Below are 21,654 nucleotides of genomic sequence, written 5' to 3'. Positions count from 1 at the left end.
ACAAAAATATCCTGGGAGTGCCGCTTTGTGTTTTAGTTTACTTTCTCCCTTGAAATGAGATTTGCTTTGCTAGAGAAATCTACCCTTCAAATAATGATTATTGTTTAAACAGAAATATCAGACGGCAAGCATATTTGCATATTCTATAAGTAAATGTCTAGTTATACAAGATATCCACTGGTAAACATAAGAAAAAAAAATCAGTACCTTTATTAAGATGCCATTAAACATTATGTCCTTGGGGTATATCACCAAAAGGGTGTAGATATAGTAAATCAGTGAAAATTGTACCTAATTGGGAAGGTAGGGGAGAAAAAGATCACTTTTCAGTAAATAGCAAGATTCCTCCTGTAAACCCCAAAACTCACACCCTAGATCAGTGTTCTCAACTCTGGGTGAGCTTCAGAACAACCTGTGTAGTTTTCTAAAAACATGTCCAGTTTCCCACTCTAGATCCAGTTAGTCCCAACATCCAGGGTTTGCTTCTTCCTGCTCTGCATTTACCATTTTTAAAAGCCCTTCTTGACTTTGTTGTACAGCCAGGGTTGAAATCACTGCTCCAGAGGCTACTGCTACAAATGAGTTGTTAGAGAAGCAACATACAGGGTTACAGAAGGACTAGGGAAACAGTGGAGTAACAGGAAAGGTTAATGTTAGCTAAAATTCACTATGCCTTTGATTGGAGGGGTGGATAAATTGAAGTAGAATTGTGCACATGGCCATAAGCGCACAAAACAGAGAAACAGAAGGCACAGTTTCAGCCTTCTCTTGGACTCTCTCAGGGTGTCTTTGTAACACCCTAGACAATTTAGAAATGTCGGTGCTCATTCAAGCTCACACATAAGAAACGATTTTGAGGGAGAAAGATATAATAAATCCAAAATAGAAAGGATCTCAATTTATAATTCAAAAATCAAGGTCTAGCGCTACTAGTACTCAGTGCTTGAAATATGGCTAGTGTGAAGCGAACATACATTGAGATATCCTTGTGTAAAATACACACCATTTTCAAAGACTTAGCGCGAAAAACTATATAAGATATCAATCATTTTATATCGATTGCATGTTGAAATAATAATATGTTGAATATACTGAGCTCAGTATATTTATTAAAACTGTTTCCTCTTACTTTTTATAATGGGGACACTAGAAACCTTAAAATTACATTATGTTGTTCACATTCTACCTCTGTTAAGACAACGCTGGTGATTAAGACTAACCTGGGGAGACCACCTGGTACTAAAGGGGCGGAGGTAAAGGGGAGCGGGTTGGGGCGGGCTGACGGTCAGAGCCTAAGATGAAGGAAAGTAATAAGATTTGTTTTTAACACGCCATTTAAAAATAAACCCCTATAAAAGATAGCCACTGTGTGGGATCACCCGGACAATACTGTGGGAAGAACGTCTTGGAGGAGAAAAAGATTATTTAATTTCCTTGAAAAGCCCCAAAGAACTCAAGCCCAGCATTTAAGGTTCCCGATGTAACCAACCGGCCTCGTATTGGAAGCCGGGCCAGCTGGGCGTGGGAGGGCCCTGCCCGGCGGGAGGAGCATTCCGGAGTGGTGCAGGGAAGGCCCAGGAGCCACGCGGCTCGGGAAACCACCCCCGCGGCTGGATAGGAGAACACTTCACTGGCCCCTCCTTCGATGACTCTCTCTAGGCCCTTACCCTGAAAGTGGGAAATCACTTCTTCAACAACGCCCTCCGGGCCCATGCTACGCTACGCTCCAACGCCGCTCCCACTATGGGTTAAAAGACCCCACCCAGGTGGGCCAGAGGGATGCGGGGAACCGAGGAAACCCAGGTGTCTGCTTCGACTGCACGCGCCTGCGCGAAATCCCCTACTGGCTCCGAGTTTCAGCCTCTGCTGCCTTGCCTTCGTCCCGCTTCCTTTTCCCCGCCTCCACCTGTACGTCACAAAGAGTGACGTGTAAAGCGAACAACCACAGTCCCTCTCCTCGAGAGCCAGTAGGGAAAGGGGAGGGAGGGGTGGGGGAGAGGGCAGAGGACGGAAGGAGAAGGCTTGGCGGGGCTAGCTCGTCTCAGTCACCCAATCAGAGCTCTGGGGAGGGGCGGGGCGGGGCACGAGACGAGGGTGGGGGGGTGGGGCTAGGGCTAGGAGTTAGAAGGCTGCGGGGAGGAGAGGGCGGGCTCCCAGCGATTAAAAGCGGCCAATCAGGGCGCGCCGGCTTCATTCGGAGAGCGGCGTGGGGCGTCGCCGCCGCCGCCGCGCGCGCCGGGGGCTGGTTAAGGCCATGAAACAAAAGAAATCCTGAGAGGGGAGCCGCTGCCACCTCCACCAGCCCGCCCCGCTGCCGTCCCCACCCACCCACCTAGTTACCTACCTCTGCCACCTTCCTCTGCTCCTCCACCCCGCCCTCTCCGGTCTCCGGGCGGCCCTGGCGCTGCTCGGCCCGGGTCGCCAGCCCCGCCGCCTCCCCAGAGGAAAGGTGTTTGCGCGCTGAGCAGGGCCGGGGCCCTGTCCGCCATGGGGCTCGCCGCCTGCCGCGCCTGACCCGGCCGCCGCCGCCGCCGCCATTGACAGCGCGCCGTCGCGATGCCAAGCGGCAGCTCCGCGGCCCTGGCCCTGGCGGCGGCCCCGGCCCCCCTGCCGCAGCCGCCCCCGCCGCCGCCGCCGCCGCCGCTGCCACCGCCCGCGGGTGGCCCGGAGCTCGAGGGGGACGGGCTCCTGCTGAGGGAGCGCCTGGCCGCGCTAGGCCTCGACGACCCCAGCCCGGCGGAGCCCGGCGCCCCGGCGCTCCGGGCCGCGGCGGCGCAGGGCCAGGCCCGGCGGGCGGCGGGGCTGTCTCCGGAGGAGCGGGCTCCTCCCGGCCGGCCCGGGGTCTCGGAGGCGGCCGAGCTGGAGCTGGAGGAGGACGAGGAGGAGGGGGAGGAAGCGGAGCTGGACGGAGACCTGCTGGAGGAGGAGGAGCTGGAGGAGGCAGAGGAGGAGGACCGGCCGTCTCTGCTGCTGCTGTCGCCGCCAGCGGCCGCCGCCTCTCAGACCCAGCCGATCCCAGGCGGGTCCCTGGGGTCGGTCCTGCTGCCCGCCGCCGGCTTCGATGCCCGGGAGGCGGCCGCGGCGGCGGCGGCGGGGGTGCTCTACGGAGGAGACGATGCCCAGGGCATGATGGCGGCGATGCTGTCCCACGCCTACGGCCCAGGCGGCTGCGGGGCGGCGGCGGCCGCCCTGAACGGGGAGCAGGCGGCCTTGCTCCGGAGGAAGAGCGTCAACACCACCGAGTGCGTCCCGGTGCCCAGCTCCGAGCATGTCGCCGAGATTGTTGGTCGCCAGGGTGAGTGCGGTTGTGGGGGGTGTCCAGCTGGGCTTGGCCCCCGGGCGTGGGTGGGGAGACGAAAGAAAGGAGCGTGGGGCAGGAAAGGCGAACCCGGAGAGTCCTCCAGGTCCACCGGGAAGGGGTCTGGGAGGAGCCGAGGGTCGACGAGATGAGAAGATGGGTCACCTTGCGAAAACCCCACGGTGTTCCTCTCATCTTGCGTGATAAAAGGTGCTAAGTTTCTCGAGCCACCTTATCCGGCGGTGTTCACTTTATTCGGGCTGTATTCCTGGAACACCCGGCTGGCGTGGCACCAAAAACCTCAGTGAGGTGGTAAAAGGTCGGGTCGGTTGTGGATTCGGTGTTGTGCACGGAAAGCTTTGAGATTGCAAGTTTGCGCAGCCGACCGTCTTTGTAAAAGCGCTCAGCTTGCCTTACAGCGGCTTGTTGGGAAGAAGAAATGGACAGAAATGGAGGCTTGTAGAAAGAGCTCGTTCGAGAGGGAAGGGGATGTTCAAGTGGTCGTTCTTACCGCCCGCTCCTCCGCTGTTCAAAAATTTAGTTTTTTTGCTAACTCTCTGTTGATCTTATTGTATTCCTTTCGATACATTTCAGTTCTCGAAAAGGCACGTTGGGTCCTTTTCAGAACACTTTAGGGTGCACGATGAAGAAAAATTGGACAGTAAAGTAATTGAGTTAAGGAACTTCATGCGTTTATACAGTTTTCAGTCAATTCTCTTCACTTGCCAGCACACCAGTACTGCAGACAAGACTCCTCCCACATTGCTCAGACAAAGGACCTAGGTCTCAGATTCCAGGAGTAGATTTGTGGAGGTGGGGGAAGGGATGACCAGAGTACCTCCGTATCCGACATTTTTAGGGAAGGTCTCATGCTCTTTAGCGTAGCTCTTTTTCCCCTTTATTGAAGGAGTACATAGTACCTGCCGCTGCCTTATACAATATGATTTAACCTGGTTGATGCATGTCTTTCTCCTGTTAGGTTGAGAGCATTGTCGGGGTCAAATAAAGAGAAGTGATGGCGCTGCTGCTTAAATGATCTCATCTTTCCCAAGTGGTCTAGAGTACACATAAATAAGAGGTCTGTCGAAATGGTGGTTTCAAATATCAGCGTTGGCTCATCTCTTACCTCTAGGATTTTAATAAGAAAAATCCATCTGAAATCCGGTTAGAGGAAATAGCCTATTTCAGACTGCCTGGTGACTGGTACTTAAAGGCAGTGTTCAAAGCTGATGCCCTTCAATTAAGAGTTTATTTCCGTAGTTCGGTAGATAAATTTTGCATGCCTTTTTTTGTTTTTTGGTTTGTTTTTGTTGTTTTGTTTTGGCAATACTGAAGATGCTAATCCAGGAGAGAACTGTTTCACCTCACATAGGATAAAATTATAACATCTCAAATTAGAGACTCAGAATGAGTTGGTTATTCCATTAACAACATCGGGGAATTGCTATGTATCAGGTTTGTATTTTGCCAGGCATTGAGTTTATGGCAGTTGGGAATGTGAGGGTAATTCAGACTAACTTGGCTGCCCTTAGGAAGCTAACAGTCTAATAAACAGCGGAATGGCGCTAATCTAATCTGTAGTTAATGGCATTAACTATAGTGTGTGACAAAGTGGTACGTATAAGAACATCAACCCTGGAGGGCCTTGGAGAACAGATCGGACTTTAACAAATGGAGATGGAAGAAAGAATGAAGGACAGTGTGAGGAAAGGTGTGGAGAAATAATCTCTAGGTATGGTTGGAAAGTTGCTGCGGGGCGGGGGGAGGGGAAGTTTGTTTTTTTTTGATACTTAGGATCTCATACTTAGGAGAGTGGTGAAAAGGGGCTGGGAAGGTGTCTGTTCAGGCCCTACTAGGGAGACGCTTCCTCAGCATAAGTTGCTTCAGTGTGCTTATGGTAACAGTTTAGGATAATGAAGGAAAAGAATACTTGCAGGACAGTTTTACTAGGGGACAAGATACTGATATCTTTTGTATATTTAGTTTAATACAAATTTTTGTCTTCTGTATTATACCCTTTAAAGCATGATTAAATGTTCCTTAATTATGCAGACTGTTAACCTTTATGCAAATCCATTATTTAAAAGTAAACTGAATTCATTCCAAGTTTGTATTTTGTACCAAGTTATAGCAATGGAATGGTCTTTAGTTTTTCTTTTTAGGGCTGAGCTTATTGATTAATAAGGAAATGTGAATCTATTTATGTCTTAGGACATGGAGACAAATTGCTGACTATTCCTTTTACGCTTAATATTTTCCCAGAGTTGACAGCACTGTTAAATGTATGTCATCATTCTCTATCTTATCTTAAGAGCAAAAAAAGTCTTATCCTTTTCCTGTTCTGAACCATTCAACTAGTGGATCATTGACCCCCTTTGCCACACACACCCCTCAGCAGCACCATGATAAAACCTGTAAAGTTATTTTCGCACTCCTGCAGAAAACCAGGCAACTTCTAATGTTTGCATCCTTTTACAGTGTGATAATTTCCCCTTTCCCTAAGTGAATAAACAGGGCAAATCATTTAGTTTACTTTTTGCTTTGGATGAACAAAATTTTCCTCCTTAAGAATTGTCCCTTCCTGCCATTTTATTCATTACCTGAAGTCATAATTTTCTGTTTGACATCTCTTAATTGGTTTTGGAAATAATTATGTCACAGATGGAGACATCTGTGACCAGCTCTGAAGCCAAGAGTAGGACAAATGGAATTCTGAGTCATATAGACTAGCAACTCATGTAGATGGCCTCTAGCTCCATTGTCTCTCAGAAAAACAAACTACTGCTTTTGATCGTGATGAAAGTTTGCAGAGCGTTGACCTCGTGTTTATACTCCCCAGCAGCATATGGTCATTTGCAAATGTTAAATTGGCCCCCTTTTTTAAGTGTGCATCTCATTTTGAAACCAACAATACTGTACAACAAAGCCAGGAACTGAAAAGAGGCTAAAGACTTGTAATCCAAGGTTTTATATTACTGTAAGATTAATGTACTTCTTTAACTATTTTCATTAGTGATTTACTTGATGGTCTATGTGTGTTCTCTAGCCTCCTAGTCAAGAAGGGCTATTTCTGGCTTTTTTTAATTGTATACTGTCAAAAAACATTTTAAACAGTTAATATGTTACATTGCTTCAGGTTGTCTTAAATACATCCTTGTGAAAAATTTTTCCCAGTTTCCTAGGGTTGAACCACTCTTCCAGGTTCTAAAAAGAGAAAGCTTGATCTTGTACATAAATTCCCTGTTTAAGAAGAAATATACATTTCATGAGGAGAAATAGTTTCAGAATAATGCTAAAAGCACAGTGTCTCTTTTGTGGAAGAGGGGAGATTGTTGGCATTCTCTCTGCCAGTTACTATATTACATGCCATTTAACTCTGCTAGGTGGTTATCCCCATTTTACAGACGTAGAAACTGAGGTGCTGATAGGTATCTTGCTCAGATAGTGGAACTTGGGGTTAGACCAGTTTGTTTGCTAGTAAAGATAAAGTTCTCATTCTACATTGCTGCCTCGGTATTGAAGCATCTTGCTCAGAAAGGCTAATAATATTTTGGGTTAATTTCTGCCCTAATCATGAGTTGGGGTACTGTATTTCTAATATGCATAACTTAAAATATCATCACTATCCAAATTAATTTACTTAATAAAATTTTGGTGTCTACTACACAGAAGGCACAGGTCATTTTCTAGTTCTAATGTGTCTAACTAGAAAGTCACTGTCATTTATATAATTCAGAAAGTTAATTTGTGTGTATATACATGCTAGCTTTAAAAATTAAATGTTGTCATTTTTCTAGGCTTTAAAACCTAAATAATAGTTTGTATTAGCTCTGGGACCATTGGGGAAGGTTCGATTATTATAATTGTTTTGCAAATAGGTAGGGAATCTGCTGCCTTTTCTTCCTGCCTTACTCAGCTAATGAACTACTTTGATTCACTAGGGAGGAAATGGAAAATAAAGTGGTAATTCAAGGGTGTATTTTCTGCCCCCTGGTAGAAATGCCAGTGACCTAAAAATGATCCAGGGAGTCAAGTATTTGAGAACTATTAATCTGTTAGAGATTTCCATTGAGGAAAATTTCCAACAACGTCTGTGGGTTGGAATTCTAGATAGTTCTTACATTTGAAGTTTTCAAGGAAAGGTGGAATTTAGTTGTAAGACAGTGCTTAGTATTTTATGGATTTGGTTTTGAATGAATTTAGTATTTGTACACATTGTAGAATTTATTGCTTTTGTCTTAAACTGAATACAAAAATGTTTTAGAATGTATGTTTTAATATAAAAATATTTGTTGAAAACTGTCCCAAATTGCCTTTAACAGTCTCTGCTCAGCTGTGATATATTGGAAAGAGCCAGCAATCAGAAATTAAAATTCCTAAATTCTGATTACTCTGTGCCAGTAACTCACTTTGTGGTCTTGGACAAATCACTTAAACTGCCTAGGCTTCAGATTCTTCTTCAGCTGGGTGTTATCATATCTACAACACCTCTGGGGACTATGAATTTTACACAAATAAATTGACATAAATGAAACTGTAAGTGATAAGCACATACTACTTTTGTTAAGTTAAATCTGAAATTAATTCGAACCACTCTGTTAATCTCGTTCACCTTTCCTCAGCTTGAGCAGACAGTTTTCACACATTACTATATTCATCTAAGGTGATAGAACTAGAACGAACTGATGTCTAAATGCCTGTTAGGCACATGGCACCTCTATCCAGATAGGCTTAAATGATGCTGTGATAACAAAGAACCCCAGCATCTCAGTATTGAAACAACAGTGGTTTATTTCTTATTCACAGGGGCTGTGCTCATTTTAGTCATTCAGAGTCTTAGACCAGTGAAGCAGCCAGCATCTCAAGTGTTAGCTGGTCTTCCCCTGTGCCCGAAGGATGAGAGACAGTGGCACAGCACACACCGGTCTTTAAATGTTAGACCCAGAAGTAATAATGATCACATCCGCTCATACTTCATTAATCAGAGCAAGTCATCTGGACACACCTAACTTCAAGTGGGCGAGAAATTGCATTACAATCATGTGCCTACAGGAGAGAGCCAAAATATTCATGATTATTACCACAGTATTATTTTAAAATCTATGGGATTGTGACAGAATTTTTTAAATGTAATTTATGCCCTATAGGATTTGTAATTTAAGCTCAAAATGAAAAAATTATAGATAAAAGTGGTCATAACGGGAATAAAGACACAGACCTACTAGAGAATGGACTTGAGGATATGGGGAGGGGGAAGGGTAAGCTGGGACAAAGTGAGAGAGTGGCATGGACATATATATACACTACCGAACGTAGAATAGATAGCTAGTGGGAAGCAGCCTCATAGCACAGGGAGATGAGCTCGGTGCTTTGTGACCACCTAGAGGGGTGGGATGGGGAGGGTGGGAGGGAGGGAGATGGAAGAGGCAAGAGATATGGGAACATATGTATATGTATAACTGATTTACTTTGTTATAAAGCAGAAACTAACACACCATTGTAAAGCAATTATACTCCAATAAAGATGTTAAAAAAAAAAAGTGGTCATAAGATACCAAATAGTAAAGTGTATTCGCAGTTTAAAAACTCCTTTAGGGACTTTCCTGGCGGTCCCGTGGTTAAGACTGCATTTCCACTGCAGGGGGCAAGGTTCGATCCCTGGTCGATCAGGGAGCTAAGATCCCACATGCTGCGCAGCACAGGCAAAAAAAAAAAAAACAACTCCTTTAGGAAACTCCAAACATTATGGATAATCTGTTTTAAAACCCCGTTGATCTTCAGGTGATTCTAAAGTGATATGTTTATTAAACTGCATCTTAATCCTTCTCAAATGGCTTATATACCATAATGCATGTTTACTTTTAACTTTTTTTCCCTTACTACCATTAGGTACCATATAGACATTTATAAGGATTACATCTGATATTTAAGCTTTTAAAATGATATTCTAATACTAGTAATACCAAGCCAAACTATGCTAAATTGAATATGCACAACGTAATGTTATTTGAATACTTTGAGGCTTTATTCCATGACTGATTTTGAGAATTTTAAGTTACACTGCATAATTATAGCACCTCTTTCATGCCAGTGTTCGAGTTTTAAGAACAATTCGTGTGGGCATGGTTTGTTGCCTTTGTCCAGTAAGCGAAAACTGCAGTTCATTGTGTGCAGGGAAGCCTGATTTGACCACAAGTAAAGTGGTATCGTGAAATAATAAGACTAGGCCTTAAAATAATAAAGAAAATTATTTAATTAGCTGCAGATGTAGTTGAAGGTAAGCATAAAGTAGTTTCATCTTAAACATAGTTAGAAGAGAGTGGGGAGGTAATAGTTCTAAACTACTAGAAGGTTACCAGTGTAAAATGTTTGCCCTTTGGGCTGACCTTTTTATTACTGTCCCCCTGTCTATACCACTCTCCCCTCCCCTTTGGCTTATCTTCTACCTTTCCACCAGTACCTGCAGGAAAGGACATTGAACTTGGAGTTAGGAAACTTGTTAGAGAGCTGGCTTTACCATTTGTCGCCTGTGACCATGGACAAATCGCCCAACCTCACTGAGTCTCGGTTTCCTCTGGTGGGGGGAAAGCTAGTCCATCCAGCTGTTCTTCCCGGCCCTCCCCCACCCGCTCTCCATTGTGAGGATCAGGTATGGGAAGATGTCATTAGTACAGATTCACTGTACAATGGAAAGTATAGAGATAATAAATTATATATGAGGCAGGGTAAAGTTTATCATTTTTTTTACTGCTAGATTTGTACACTGAGCAAATGCTAGTTGAAACCAAAAATTGTCATTTTAGTAAGTTTTTCCTAGGACGTATATACCACTAGTTAGTGATATATATTTTTTTATATTTTTTTAAGTTTACAATGTCTTAAAATTTTTTTTAAAATCAGCGCTTTTGAAATGTATTTCCTGGTAAAGACCTAAGCTAGTCTGTAGTCTGGAAGAGAATCATTTACAAATGAATCTGATTCCATTATATGATTCCCATACAGAGGTAATTCTCAGCTTTCTATTAACATCCTCTAAAGGGCATGAACCTAATTTTAAAATCCCCAGTTAGGAAAATTGTTCTGCCTTTCATCTCTAATTTACACCCTCTTCTGGGTGTCACAGCTTTAGTGAAAGGCCAAATATGAGCCCTTTTTTTATTAAGTATGTCAATCCTCTTGTCTAAACTACGTGAAAAAGGAGGGGGATTTTAAATTTAGTTTAACCTCTGTTTTTAAAAATACCTTTATATATGCAGGGAATTCTCCACTTCTAAGAATCAACTAGGAAAATAAGGCAGGTTGAGAGAATGGTGTATTTAGGGAATTGGGGTATTTAGGAATCATTAGTTTATAACTTTGGGCAATTCTCAGCTTCAGTTTTCTTCACATATGAGATTGAACTAGATTATCTCTTGTAGCTCTTCTTATATTCTTATTTTTGTCCAAAAAGAGTTCCTAAAATCATGTAAAAGTAAACCAGGTTTCAAATTACCAATTAGATTGACTTCAACATATCTCCTCCCAGTTTTGTAAAGTTTATAATATCTTAACATGCTTTTCACAATCTAAATATAAGTTTTATCTTCAGGATTTTAATTTTTTTAATGTTTTTTAACTTTCTATAGAAAATTGATTCATTTGATTTAAAAATAATAATAACAAACATTTAAATGTGTCAGGTAGTATATCATCTCATTTGATCCATTCTTATTTCCACCATACAGATAAGGAAACAGATCTGTGGGGATACAAATAACTTATCCAGGGTCTCAAGCTAATAGAATTAGAGACTTGAACACTCCAACTCAGTAAGTGGTAGAACAAGCAGACAAAGCAGCGAGGATATAAAAGGCTTGAACACCACCACCAACCAACAGTATAAGAAAAGAAAATGACAGATCAATATCTGTACTTGAACACATGTAGACACCAATTCCCTTTGGTGCTTGAAGTTTGGTACAAGTCAGTGAGGGCAGAATTGAATCTCAGTCATCTTAATGTCAGTTAAAGTACCTGAAACATAGCAGATACTTGCTGTTTATTTTATTGAACTGAATAGTTGGATTAGAAAATTGCCATTTTATTATTTGTCATTTTAGTTTTCATGTTGTGGGGTTTTCTTCCCTCTTGCCTTTACCTGAGGAGCCAGTCAACCTAAAGTTGTTTGGATCTGTTTGTTTTAGATGCTACTTGATTTAGGGCATTAGATGTCCATATGAATACTGGTAATCAAAACTAAAATCACATAAATGAAGCTGTTTGAAGTGTTGACATAGTGATGTCTAGAGTGAAACAGTATTCTTAACAGAAAATTTCAGAAAATTTTGACTAGAGCTACAAGAAGGGCCCTTGAACCTGGGAAAGGAAAGCTGTTTCTATATTGCGCATTTAGGAATCCATTGCATTGCCAATCTAAACAATTTATTTAAATGTTGGATTAAGTTGTGTGCATAAGAAACACTCTCTTACTGGGATTTAGCTGATATTCATCAGTCTTTGAAGCTCTTAATGCTGAAAAATTGAGTCCTTGTAAAATTATAGGAGTTTTGAATACTCTGTCTAGGCTCTTCAAAGAGGAAAGGGATCTTATTTATATATAAAATCAGTAAAGAATATGATCCCCTCATTAATTCTAATATATCATGAAATGTACATATAAAATGTGTTTCTCTAATGCTTTTAGAGAAAAATAGTATGGAGTAGTGAGAGGAGTATGGAATTATTAAGGCAACTTGTGTTTGAGATCTGACTTTCCAGCTGGGAGATCTCTCTAAGCTCTTTCAGTTTAGTTCTTTCCTATCCTTCCTAAAGCTGTTAAGCCAATCATCATTCTGTTATGATGATTAAATGAAAATATAGGAGAGTTTGGAAAACTGAAAAGTGTGCTACGAATTTTACTATTTCAAAGCCAAGCCTATTGGCTCAGTTTACTCATGAAATACTTGAAATGGTGGGGGGGGGGGGGGGGGAGGGGGGTTAGGTAGCCTAAAAAAGCTGTCCTTTACTGACCACAGGCATTGTAATAAGTATTTTTAATACATTATTTCATTTAATCCTTGCAACAACCAAATGAGAGAAGTAACTTTAATTATAGTTCCTCAGCCATGAAGGGAGAGATAGAGGTTTGGTGGCCTGTTAGAGCTCCCAAAGATGCTTTGTGATGGTCTATTCAAAGTCTTACGTTCCCAGCTATAATTCAACCTACTTTTCTTGAGGAAAGGAAGAATAGATGTATGCATGTGAGATATGGTAGTATCTGATTGTCCCAAGTGCTTTTTAGACTTCAGAAAGAAGTGATTTTGTACTTCCTAGGAGAAAAGGGACTAGGTCAAAAGATAAAAGCATTGGAAGAGAGCTAGAGGTTGAATGACCTAACATTAAAACCACAAGCAAACTCTGGTGGTAGATTAGAACCCAGTCCTGCAGATAATCAGTTTTTTTTCCTTACATTATTTCCTTTAAACTAGACCTTGGAATAGTATTAGTAAGTGGTAGCTGTGATAGAGTCATATCTATGTTTGTATTATTCTTGAGTTCATAGAGCCTTTCACACACAGTCTTTATCTTTTCCAAATGACTGTGTTTATTACTCAGAAGAGTTTGTTACTCAGAAGATTTGGGGGGGCGGGGAGGGGAAGTACTAGGAGGATTTTCCAGGTTATTTAGGGAAATACCTGGGTAGAGATGAAGAAGAATAAGGCATGTTTAGGAGATGATAAAATCTGGGAGAAGGTAAGTGATGGCCACTTAATTAGGAGATGGATGGGGTGGGAGCTGGGGGTAATTTAAATATCAAGCCCAGAGTTCTAATTTTCTTGAAGATAAAAAGAACTACTCAAGGAGTTTCACTCCCCCTCTTCATTGTTATTAAAGTGTGTTTCTGTATGTGTGTGTATACTGATTTCCCTTTTAAAATAAAACCTCTTGGAGAGAATTTCTGAAGAAAGATATACCCCAAGGATGACCCAAAGTGAAAATACACATAGTTTTGGTATGTGTTTATAAGGGTTTTAGCTTTCTTAAATCACCTTATATTTGTAGCTAATTGATGAAATGAATGGGAAATACAGTGAATTTAATTTCTGGAAAACAAAATCCTCTGTCGAAAATCTGCGACACTTCACATAACATGTGGGACTTCTTTAAAAAAACAAAACAAGTTCTTTGCACCTACAAGATAGACTTTAAACTCCCTTGCCTCATGTTAAAGACTGAATCATCCCCCATCTGACCTGCTCCCCTGCCATTCTACCCTCCAGTCACTTAAAGCTCCCACAACACTGAGCCAGGTGTGGCCATCTTGTGCTCTTGATTCCTGCTTTGGCACTTGCAGTTCCCTCTACTTTCCTTCCCACCTGGCAGAACTACTTTCTTCAAGCCTAAGTTCAAATGCCATTGAAGTCTTCTTTCATTTTCTGTAAGCAACAAAGCCCTCTCCTTTTCTATGCTCCCACTGCTTTGTATGCCTATTTTCATTAAAGCAATTATCTTATATCAGTATTGTTTTCATGACTGTGAGCTCCTTTCCTTTCCTTACTGTGAGCTCCTTGAGAGCAGAAATTATGATAGTTCCTGTATATCACCTGGAATTAGCACCTGCACCTTTATAGGGAATTTAATATTTGTATGGGTAAGTTTAAGCATCAGGCTTGTGAATGTTCTTGGGCCAAAGAAGGAGTGGTTTAGCTAGGAACGCCTAGCCAAATCCCTTAGGACAAGTGGAGGCCAGGTTTTACTTGTGCATCTCTTAACAAATCACTTATCTCAACATAAACACCCTGTCTTTGTCAACACCCTGGCTTATATATTTCTTTTCTACCTATTTTGATTTTTATCAATAGTCTATCCCTTCACCCTACTCCAGTGCCCGTGATCCCCAGACTTTTCTTGTATTTATATCTAGCTACTTATATCTGGCGACTGCCCTAGACATTGGGTCTCTATTCTTGGGTTAGGGTTTAAATTTTTTCTGAACCAAATACTTTCCTTTGTTCAAAAGCCAGGGACCTGGAAGAATGGAGGAAATAATTGGAGGAAGGGAAAAATGGTAATACGGTAGGCAGAATAAACCCCCTTTCCCTGAAGATGCCTACACCCTACATCCCTGGAAACTGAATATGTATATGGAGTATGGACCTTGAGATGGGGAGGTTGTCTGAGATCATCTGGGTGGGCCCAGTGTAAACCCAGGAGTCCTTAAAAGCAGAAGAACTTTCCCAGCTGGGTCAGATACAAGAAGGGGAGAGATCTGAAGCGTGAGAAGGATTCAACCTCCATTGCTGGCTCTGAAGATGGAGAGACGGGGCCACAAGCCATGTTGGTGGCCTCTAGAAGCTGGGAATGGCCTTCAGCAGACAGTCAGCAAGAAAACAGGGAGCTCAGTCCTATGATGGTAAGCAACTAAATTCTGTCAATAACCTGAATGAGCCAAGGAAATAGATTCTTCCCTGGAGCTTCCAGAAACACAGCCCTGCAAACACGTTGATTTTAGCCCTGTTGAGACCCGTGTCAGACTTCTGACCTACAGAATTGTAAAATAAAAAATTTGTGACATTGAAGCCACTATGTGGGGTAACTTGTTATGGCAGCACTAAAAAACTAAAGAAGGTAATAAGCAAAATTAAAGGACAGAACAAGATTTCTGGATTGAGGCCTCCATTTTCCTTCTAGCTCTCAGCTCCTACAGGCCACCTGTAGTTCCTTGCCACGAGGTCTCCATGGGCAGATCAAGCACAGATTGTCTGCTTGCTTCCGGGCTAGCCAGAGCACATCTGACTACTTCTGAAGCCAGAAGGAGAAAACTCTTTTAAAGGACTCGTGATTAGGTCAGGGCCACCCATATAATCTGGACAATCTTCCTATTTTAAGGTGAATTAATTTGGACTGGAATCATATCTACATTACAGACTGTAATTCTACATCTGGTTCTTCTAAGTATGTCATTCCAAGTGTTTCATGGAATTAAAAAGTGGTCTTAAAAATCTAGTCTAGTGCTTTTAAGCTTTTCTGATTGTGACCCGCCCCGGCCCCCCCCCCCCCCCAGCAAATTTACTGAAACATTTGGAACCTATTCAATTGACATTGCAAACCATGGTTTCAGAAACACTGAAGATATCATTTCAATTCCGTTTCTTCAACTCCTCTCCCAGAAACAGAGGACCTCTTCCTCTTAACTGCTCAGGCAGCTGGTGGAAGAGGCTCTCTTTACCCTGGAGAAGCAAGACCCAACCTTTGCTACTCTACCAGGGAGTGAGAGGACCAGAATTCTGGCTGCAGCTAAAGAGTTTTAAGGTGAAACACAGTCCCAGCCACAGTGATAGAGAAAGGGGAAATGGGTTCCTACAGGAGGGAGGTAAGTTGGAGACTTTCTCTTGGGAGAATTTACTTGCAAATCAAAATAAAATTGCAGCTATGCAAGTCATTAGTGCTATCCTAGTTCTTAATCTCTACGCAGTCTGGTATAGAACTTGCCATATGTTGGTTTTTATTTGTAGCTGTAAGAAAACAATTGTTAGTCTGTCCTTGGACTTACTCAGCTTCGAGGTTATGAAATCGTTTACCCTGCTGTTCATAAATTTTTTTTAAAGCTCAGAACTAGCCAAAAGTCTGATTGATATGCTTAGTGTAATAAAGTGTATCATTTCTTCATAACTAATTTTTAAATTTTTCTAATTTAATATTTCTTTGGAAAAAAAAAACTAATACATTTGTATGGTTCAAAATTTGTAAGAAATAAAAGTGTACAAGGAAAATTGTCACCCTCCTACCCTGTCTCCCTAAGTCAACCAGTTTTATGACTGCAGAGTATTCCCTTATATAGCTTTACCAGCCTCACACTAATACAAACAGTAATATAATGCAAAGGTCATTTGCCCCTGTGCAAGTATTCCTACAGACTCAATTCTATGAGTGGGATTGTAGGGGCAAAAGGATACTTGACTTGTAATATTGATGGATATTGCAAACTGCCCTTGAGGAGTTTATACTCTCAGCAGCTAAATGTAAGTGTTTTTTTTTCCCCATTCTTACTAGCACTGTTTATTTGTTTTTGATATTTGACAGTCTTATAGGTGGAAAATGATACCTCAGTTCACATGAAAATGGGAATTTTCATGTTTGGAGCCATTTATATATTTCCTTTTCTGTGAGCTATTTCTTTCACCTTTTTTTTCTGTTGGGTTTTGGTGTTTTGATATATAAGGGTAGGTATATGGGTACCTGTGTAAGAGAGAAATTAGCCATTTGTGATGTGAGTTGTAAATAATTTTTTTACGTTGTATTTGGTGAGTTTTGCCATGCAGCAATTTTAAAGTGCAGTCTAATTTTTCAGTACCTTTATGGCTTACGAGTTTTGTGACACTCTGAGATTATAAATTTTTCAATGTTTTTTTAAAATATCATTGCACTTTCAAATAGAAACTCAATCTAAAATACTCTAAAAAGCTTTTTTACCTCCTGTACCTGCAAAATAGTAAAACAAATTGGTTTTTTCTGCTTAGTTTGTGCCATCTGTTTAGAACTCTGCCTATTCAAATTGTCTCAAACTTTATAACGTGTATATATATTCTAGAAACCGTGTGTTGGTTGTTGGGAGCTCAGAATATGCATGTTCTCATAGAAACAATAATGTGATTGATGAGGTTTCCTATAGGTTTCCTGATCTGAGTTAAGGCTACCGTGTTAAAACTGTCTTATAAAATTTAGGAGCGAAAAGAAATACTTCTATTTCTGTTGGCAGTGGCGTAAAAGGGGTTGGCTTTGCTGTCTTCCTGTTCCCTCTTTCCCCTGATCTGCAAAACCTAAGCACATGACCCTTTTGGGCAGGGTAAGCCTATCTTACACCCCTATCTGAGAGATGGTCCATACTCCAACCATCTGTCTTCTCTGTCTTCCTAATGAGCCATGTATTAAACATCTATTTATTTGTACCATCCATAGGCCCAATAGTGTCTGTGTACCTTTAGGCATATTTTCTTAGTTAATAATATACCTACTAGGTATTAAACAAAGTGTTCTACTAAGGTGCACCTGACAGTTGCTTATAGTCTCAGAAGCATTTAGAGAAGTTTCTTAATGCAGCTTTCTAATGTTCACTAGAGTAAGCATTGAGAGGGGCCAACCCTAGACTCTCAAGCTAACTCTCCCTTTGTCCTTAATAGAAGTTGCCCAGTGTTTTTCTGCAGGATGATCAGGGCCCTCTTTGTTAGAAATGTGTGATTCTAGCAGACTGCCTTCTTGTTGAGTTGTAGCTCAGAGAAGAAACTCATGTGTCCAGATAATGATAGTAACTCCCCTGAGTGTGTAGTATGAAGAATTAGGCGTTCATTCCACCCCTTTCAGACTTTCTTAGGCATCTCTCCATCAGTCACATATTGGCCAATGGAAAATGATTGCAGTTCTCAACCTCAAGCAGCACCTGCTGTGCTGACTGAGAGAGTTTCCTAGAGATTTAGCCTGTATAAATGATAAGTAGATGTAGAAGTTTTATTGTTCTAGTCTTCCAATTCACTGTCTTTTGTGGAGCAAAAGCAGATATATTTTCCTATACTCAGAAATTACACTGTCAATTTAACCTTGTAGTTCATTGTAGATATAAACTTACAGCAGCACTCTATAATACAAACTTTCATGTTTTTTTACAGTAGCGTAAATTCGACTGATTGCACTCCGCCCTTCTTACCTCCTCCAGTTACTGCACTAAGTGCTTTCTTTGCAATTTTGCTTTTAGCTTCACCACCCACCCACCCCCACCCCCCCCAGTCTTCTTGAATATAACCTTCAGGTTAGAGAAAACCTGACTCTGAAAGTGTTTTCATGATAGGTACCTAAGATCCAGCAGTGAGAAAGCAGCCGTTTCTAAGTTCTACAGTTTGTTGGAAGGAGAAACAGGATCTTCATTTGTGGTTCAGATCCAAAAGTTCAGTGGTAGGTTGAGTAAAGTTGTTATTGAATAACATATTCAGTAGCTTCATAGCATAAAGTCAGCATAATCAGCTCCCATCAACAGGGTTGGATTAGCAGTATGGGGCCAGAATATGAAAGGCCGGGAAAGCTCAACAAAAATGCTTAGATGCAAAGCAATATGTATAAGAAGGGCCCAGTGTTCTTATATAGAAAAATGATCTTTGTTTCAAGAAATGTTATATGGCCACCCCGTGGCATATACTTATAGCCAACCACCCAGTGCTTTGAGAATGCTTAGGGAGGGCACACAAACCAGTCCTGAGGGAGAGGAAGCTCCACAGAGGATGAGGCATCTAAACTGAAATCTGAAGGGCTACCAGGAGCTAAGCAGAGCTGGTAGTAAAGGGGCAGGAGTAAAGGAACATTCTCATCATGGAAGCAAGGGAGCGTGCATAGGAGTTTAATATGGTGGAAGCACACCCACAGAGTTGTAAGAAGTGAGGAGGGGGAAAGGAGAGGGGTACAGAGATAAGGCTAGAGAGAAGTAATCAGGTACCAGGTACAGAGGAGCCTTGTGTGTGCCGTACTGTTGACTTTATCCTTATGGTAAAAGGGAGCCATTAAAGCACTTTATGCAAAGAAGTGAGCATGTGATAGGTGCTTTGTTTAGAAAGCATCATCTGCCTAAAGTGACTATAGAGAGTGGATGGGAGTGAGGCAAGAATGGAGGCAAGGAGACCTATTTGGTGCAGGGTGGAGGGTACTGTTGCAGTCACACAGGTTAGAAATGATGTCCAGAGAGAATTAGTTTTTATATATTATGAATTTGTTGAGGGCCAATAAAAAAGAAAGTTTAAGAGAAGGATCTGCTGAGATTGTGACGTGTTTTTCAGCAGCACCTAGCTGCTTTATTTTGAGGAACTAGGAATAGCATGATATATTCATGAGAAGAAATCTATTCTGGCAAGCTTCGCGTTAAGACCTTTGAAAAGTATAACCCCAGGGTTTTATGCCTTAGTTGTATATTTGACATCTTTGTTACCGTTTGAAACCCTCTAATCTTACGCAGTTGGCGCTGGTAATGGGTGATTACTCCAAAAAGTAATCATGGGTAGTTGTGCATAGGTGTCTTAGATATTTTATTTATTTAACTTAAATAAATTTTATTTATTTAACTTAAATAAATTGTATTTATTTAACTCAGGATTTAGGGCCAAAGCCTTTTATTTGAGAATGGGACTGCCAACCAGCGTAGTCCTTCAATAAAACCACATTCAATACAATTTCCAATATGTTTCTTTTGAATTTAGCAAGAACTTTACAGTGAGTGCAAAGTTATTCTATGTTAGTTTTTTTACCCCAGGATTTTACAGTTGTCTCACCCATAGTTCAACAGCATCTTTTTTTTTTCTTTAAGGTACTCGTCTTTACTGAAATTTTTTAAAATAATCAATTTTCATACAAGTTCAGCGTCTTCTCTCATTTATATGTTACTGCTTTATGTAATTGTTAATTTAGTTAATGCATGAGTGCAGCTAGTATAAACAGATGGGAATCAAAACAACTGATTCTTAGTGAAGCCTGAAATCCAACTGATGGAACAGAAAAGAGATGATGTACTAGCCTTGAGCATTTTGCCATGGTCATCAATTGAGTTTTACAGAGGAAAGAGTAATGTTAAGGTAAAATGATAAGACAGTTAAATGGAAGTCAGTTGAAGAGTTTTTAATCGCAGTATAGTTGTGTGGAATTTGAGATTCTGGGAATAGCAAAAAGACTATATAGATTATGAAGTCAGACTAGGTTTAACTCTGGCTCTGCCTCTTACTTGCTGTGTGAACTTGGACATGTTATACAATTTTTCTGTGCTTTATATTCCTTAGCAATAAAAGGAGTGTAATAGTCTCATCCTTAGGGTTGTTATGTAGATTAAATAAGATGATAGATATTAAATTAAATGTCTCACATGTACATTAATGGAGGAGGTGTCACCTCCTCCCTGAGAATGAGAGATCACCAGGAAAGTATGCCTCAGGATCTAGGAGTCTTAGTGGAATTAGGAGAGTTTTATCATCATCTAGTGATAAGTTTTTGTGATAAAGAAAAAACTCTTAAAACTTAAAGAGGGAAGAAAAACTGCCCAGTAGCAGACTTTTAGCTTGAAAGGAGCTTTCTGTGATTTGTCTTTATCAATATTATTGAAGTAGATGTTGATACTTACGAAATATTTCTTTCTAACAGGTTGTAAAATTAAAGCGCTGAGAGCCAAGACGAACACGTATATCAAGACACCTGTTCGTGGTGAAGAGCCCATTTTTGTTGTCACTGGACGGAAAGAAGATGTTGCCATGGCCAAAAGAGAAATCCTCTCAGCTGCAGAGCACTTTTCCATGATTCGTGCATCTCGAAACAAAAATGGCCCTGCCCTGGGAGGGTTGTCGTGCAGTCCTAATCTGCCTGGCCAGACCACCGTTCAAGTCAGGGTCCCCTATCGTGTGGTGGGATTAGTTGTTGGACCCAAAGGAGCAACAATTAAAAGAATTCAGCAGCAGACCCACACTTACATAGTAACTCCAAGCAGAGATAAGGAGCCTGTCTTTGAAGTGACAGGGATGCCCGAGAATGTTGACCGAGCCCGAGAAGAAATAGAAATGCATATTGCCATGCGTACAGGAAACTACATCGAGCTCAATGAAGAGAATGATTTCCATTACAACGGTACTGATGTAAGCTTTGAAGGTGGCACACTCGGCTCTGCGTGGCTCTCCTCCAATCCAGTTCCTCCTAGCCGTGCCAGAATGATCTCCAATTACCGAAATGATAGTTCCAGTTCTCTGGGAAGTGGTTCCACAGATTCCTACTTTGGAAGCAATAGGCTGGCTGACTTTAGTCCAACAAGCCCATTTAGCACAGGAAACTTTTGGTTTGGAGATACACTACCTTCTGTAGGCTCAGAAGATCTTGCGGTTGATTCCCCTGCCTTTGACTCTTTACCAACATCCGCGCAAACTATCTGGACTCCGTTTGAACCAGTTAACCCGCTCTCTGGCTTTGGGAGTGATCCTCCTGCTAACGTGAAGACTCAGCGTAGAGGAAGTCAGCCATCTACTCCTCGTCTGTCCCCTACGTTTCCGGAGAGCATTGAACACCCACTTGCTCGGAGGGTTAGGAGTGACCCACCCAGTACAGGCAGCCACGCTGGCCTTCCGATATACATCCCTGCCTTTTCTAATGGTACCAATAGTTACTCCTCTTCCAACGGTGGCTCCACCTCTAGCTCACCACCAGAATCAAGACGAAAGCACGATTGTGTGATTTGCTTTGAGAATGAAGTTATTGCTGCCCTAGTTCCATGTGGCCACAACCTCTTCTGCATGGAATGTGCCAACAAGATCTGTGAAAAGAGAACACCGTCATGTCCAGTTTGCCAGACAGCTGTTACTCAGGCAATC

At 41.7% G+C, this 21,654-nt stretch overlaps 1 protein-coding gene across 1 annotated transcript in view; it reads left to right on the top strand.

The window, feature by feature from the left end:
- The first annotated feature begins 2,556 nt into the window (after window positions 1-2,556).
- MEX3C (mex-3 RNA binding family member C) overlaps window positions 2,557-21,654 on the top strand; it is a 20,992-nt gene continuing 1,894 nt past the window's right edge. Inside the window, exons 1-2 of the mRNA XM_059894796.1 lie at window positions 2,557-3,295; window positions 20,444-21,654. The exon at window positions 20,444-21,654 is cut by the window's right edge and continues 1,894 nt beyond it. Coding sequence (XP_059750779.1) covers window positions 2,557-3,295; window positions 20,444-21,654 — 1,950 coding nt within the window. The remainder of the gene's footprint in view (window positions 3,296-20,443) is intronic.

Source organism: Balaenoptera ricei, chromosome 14, assembly GCF_028023285.1.
Source record: "Balaenoptera ricei isolate mBalRic1 chromosome 14, mBalRic1.hap2, whole genome shotgun sequence".
Lineage (NCBI taxonomy): Eukaryota > Metazoa > Chordata > Mammalia > Artiodactyla > Balaenopteridae > Balaenoptera > Balaenoptera ricei.
Note: the sequence above shows the minus strand (reverse complement) of the source record. Positions and strands in the feature narration are given on the sequence as shown.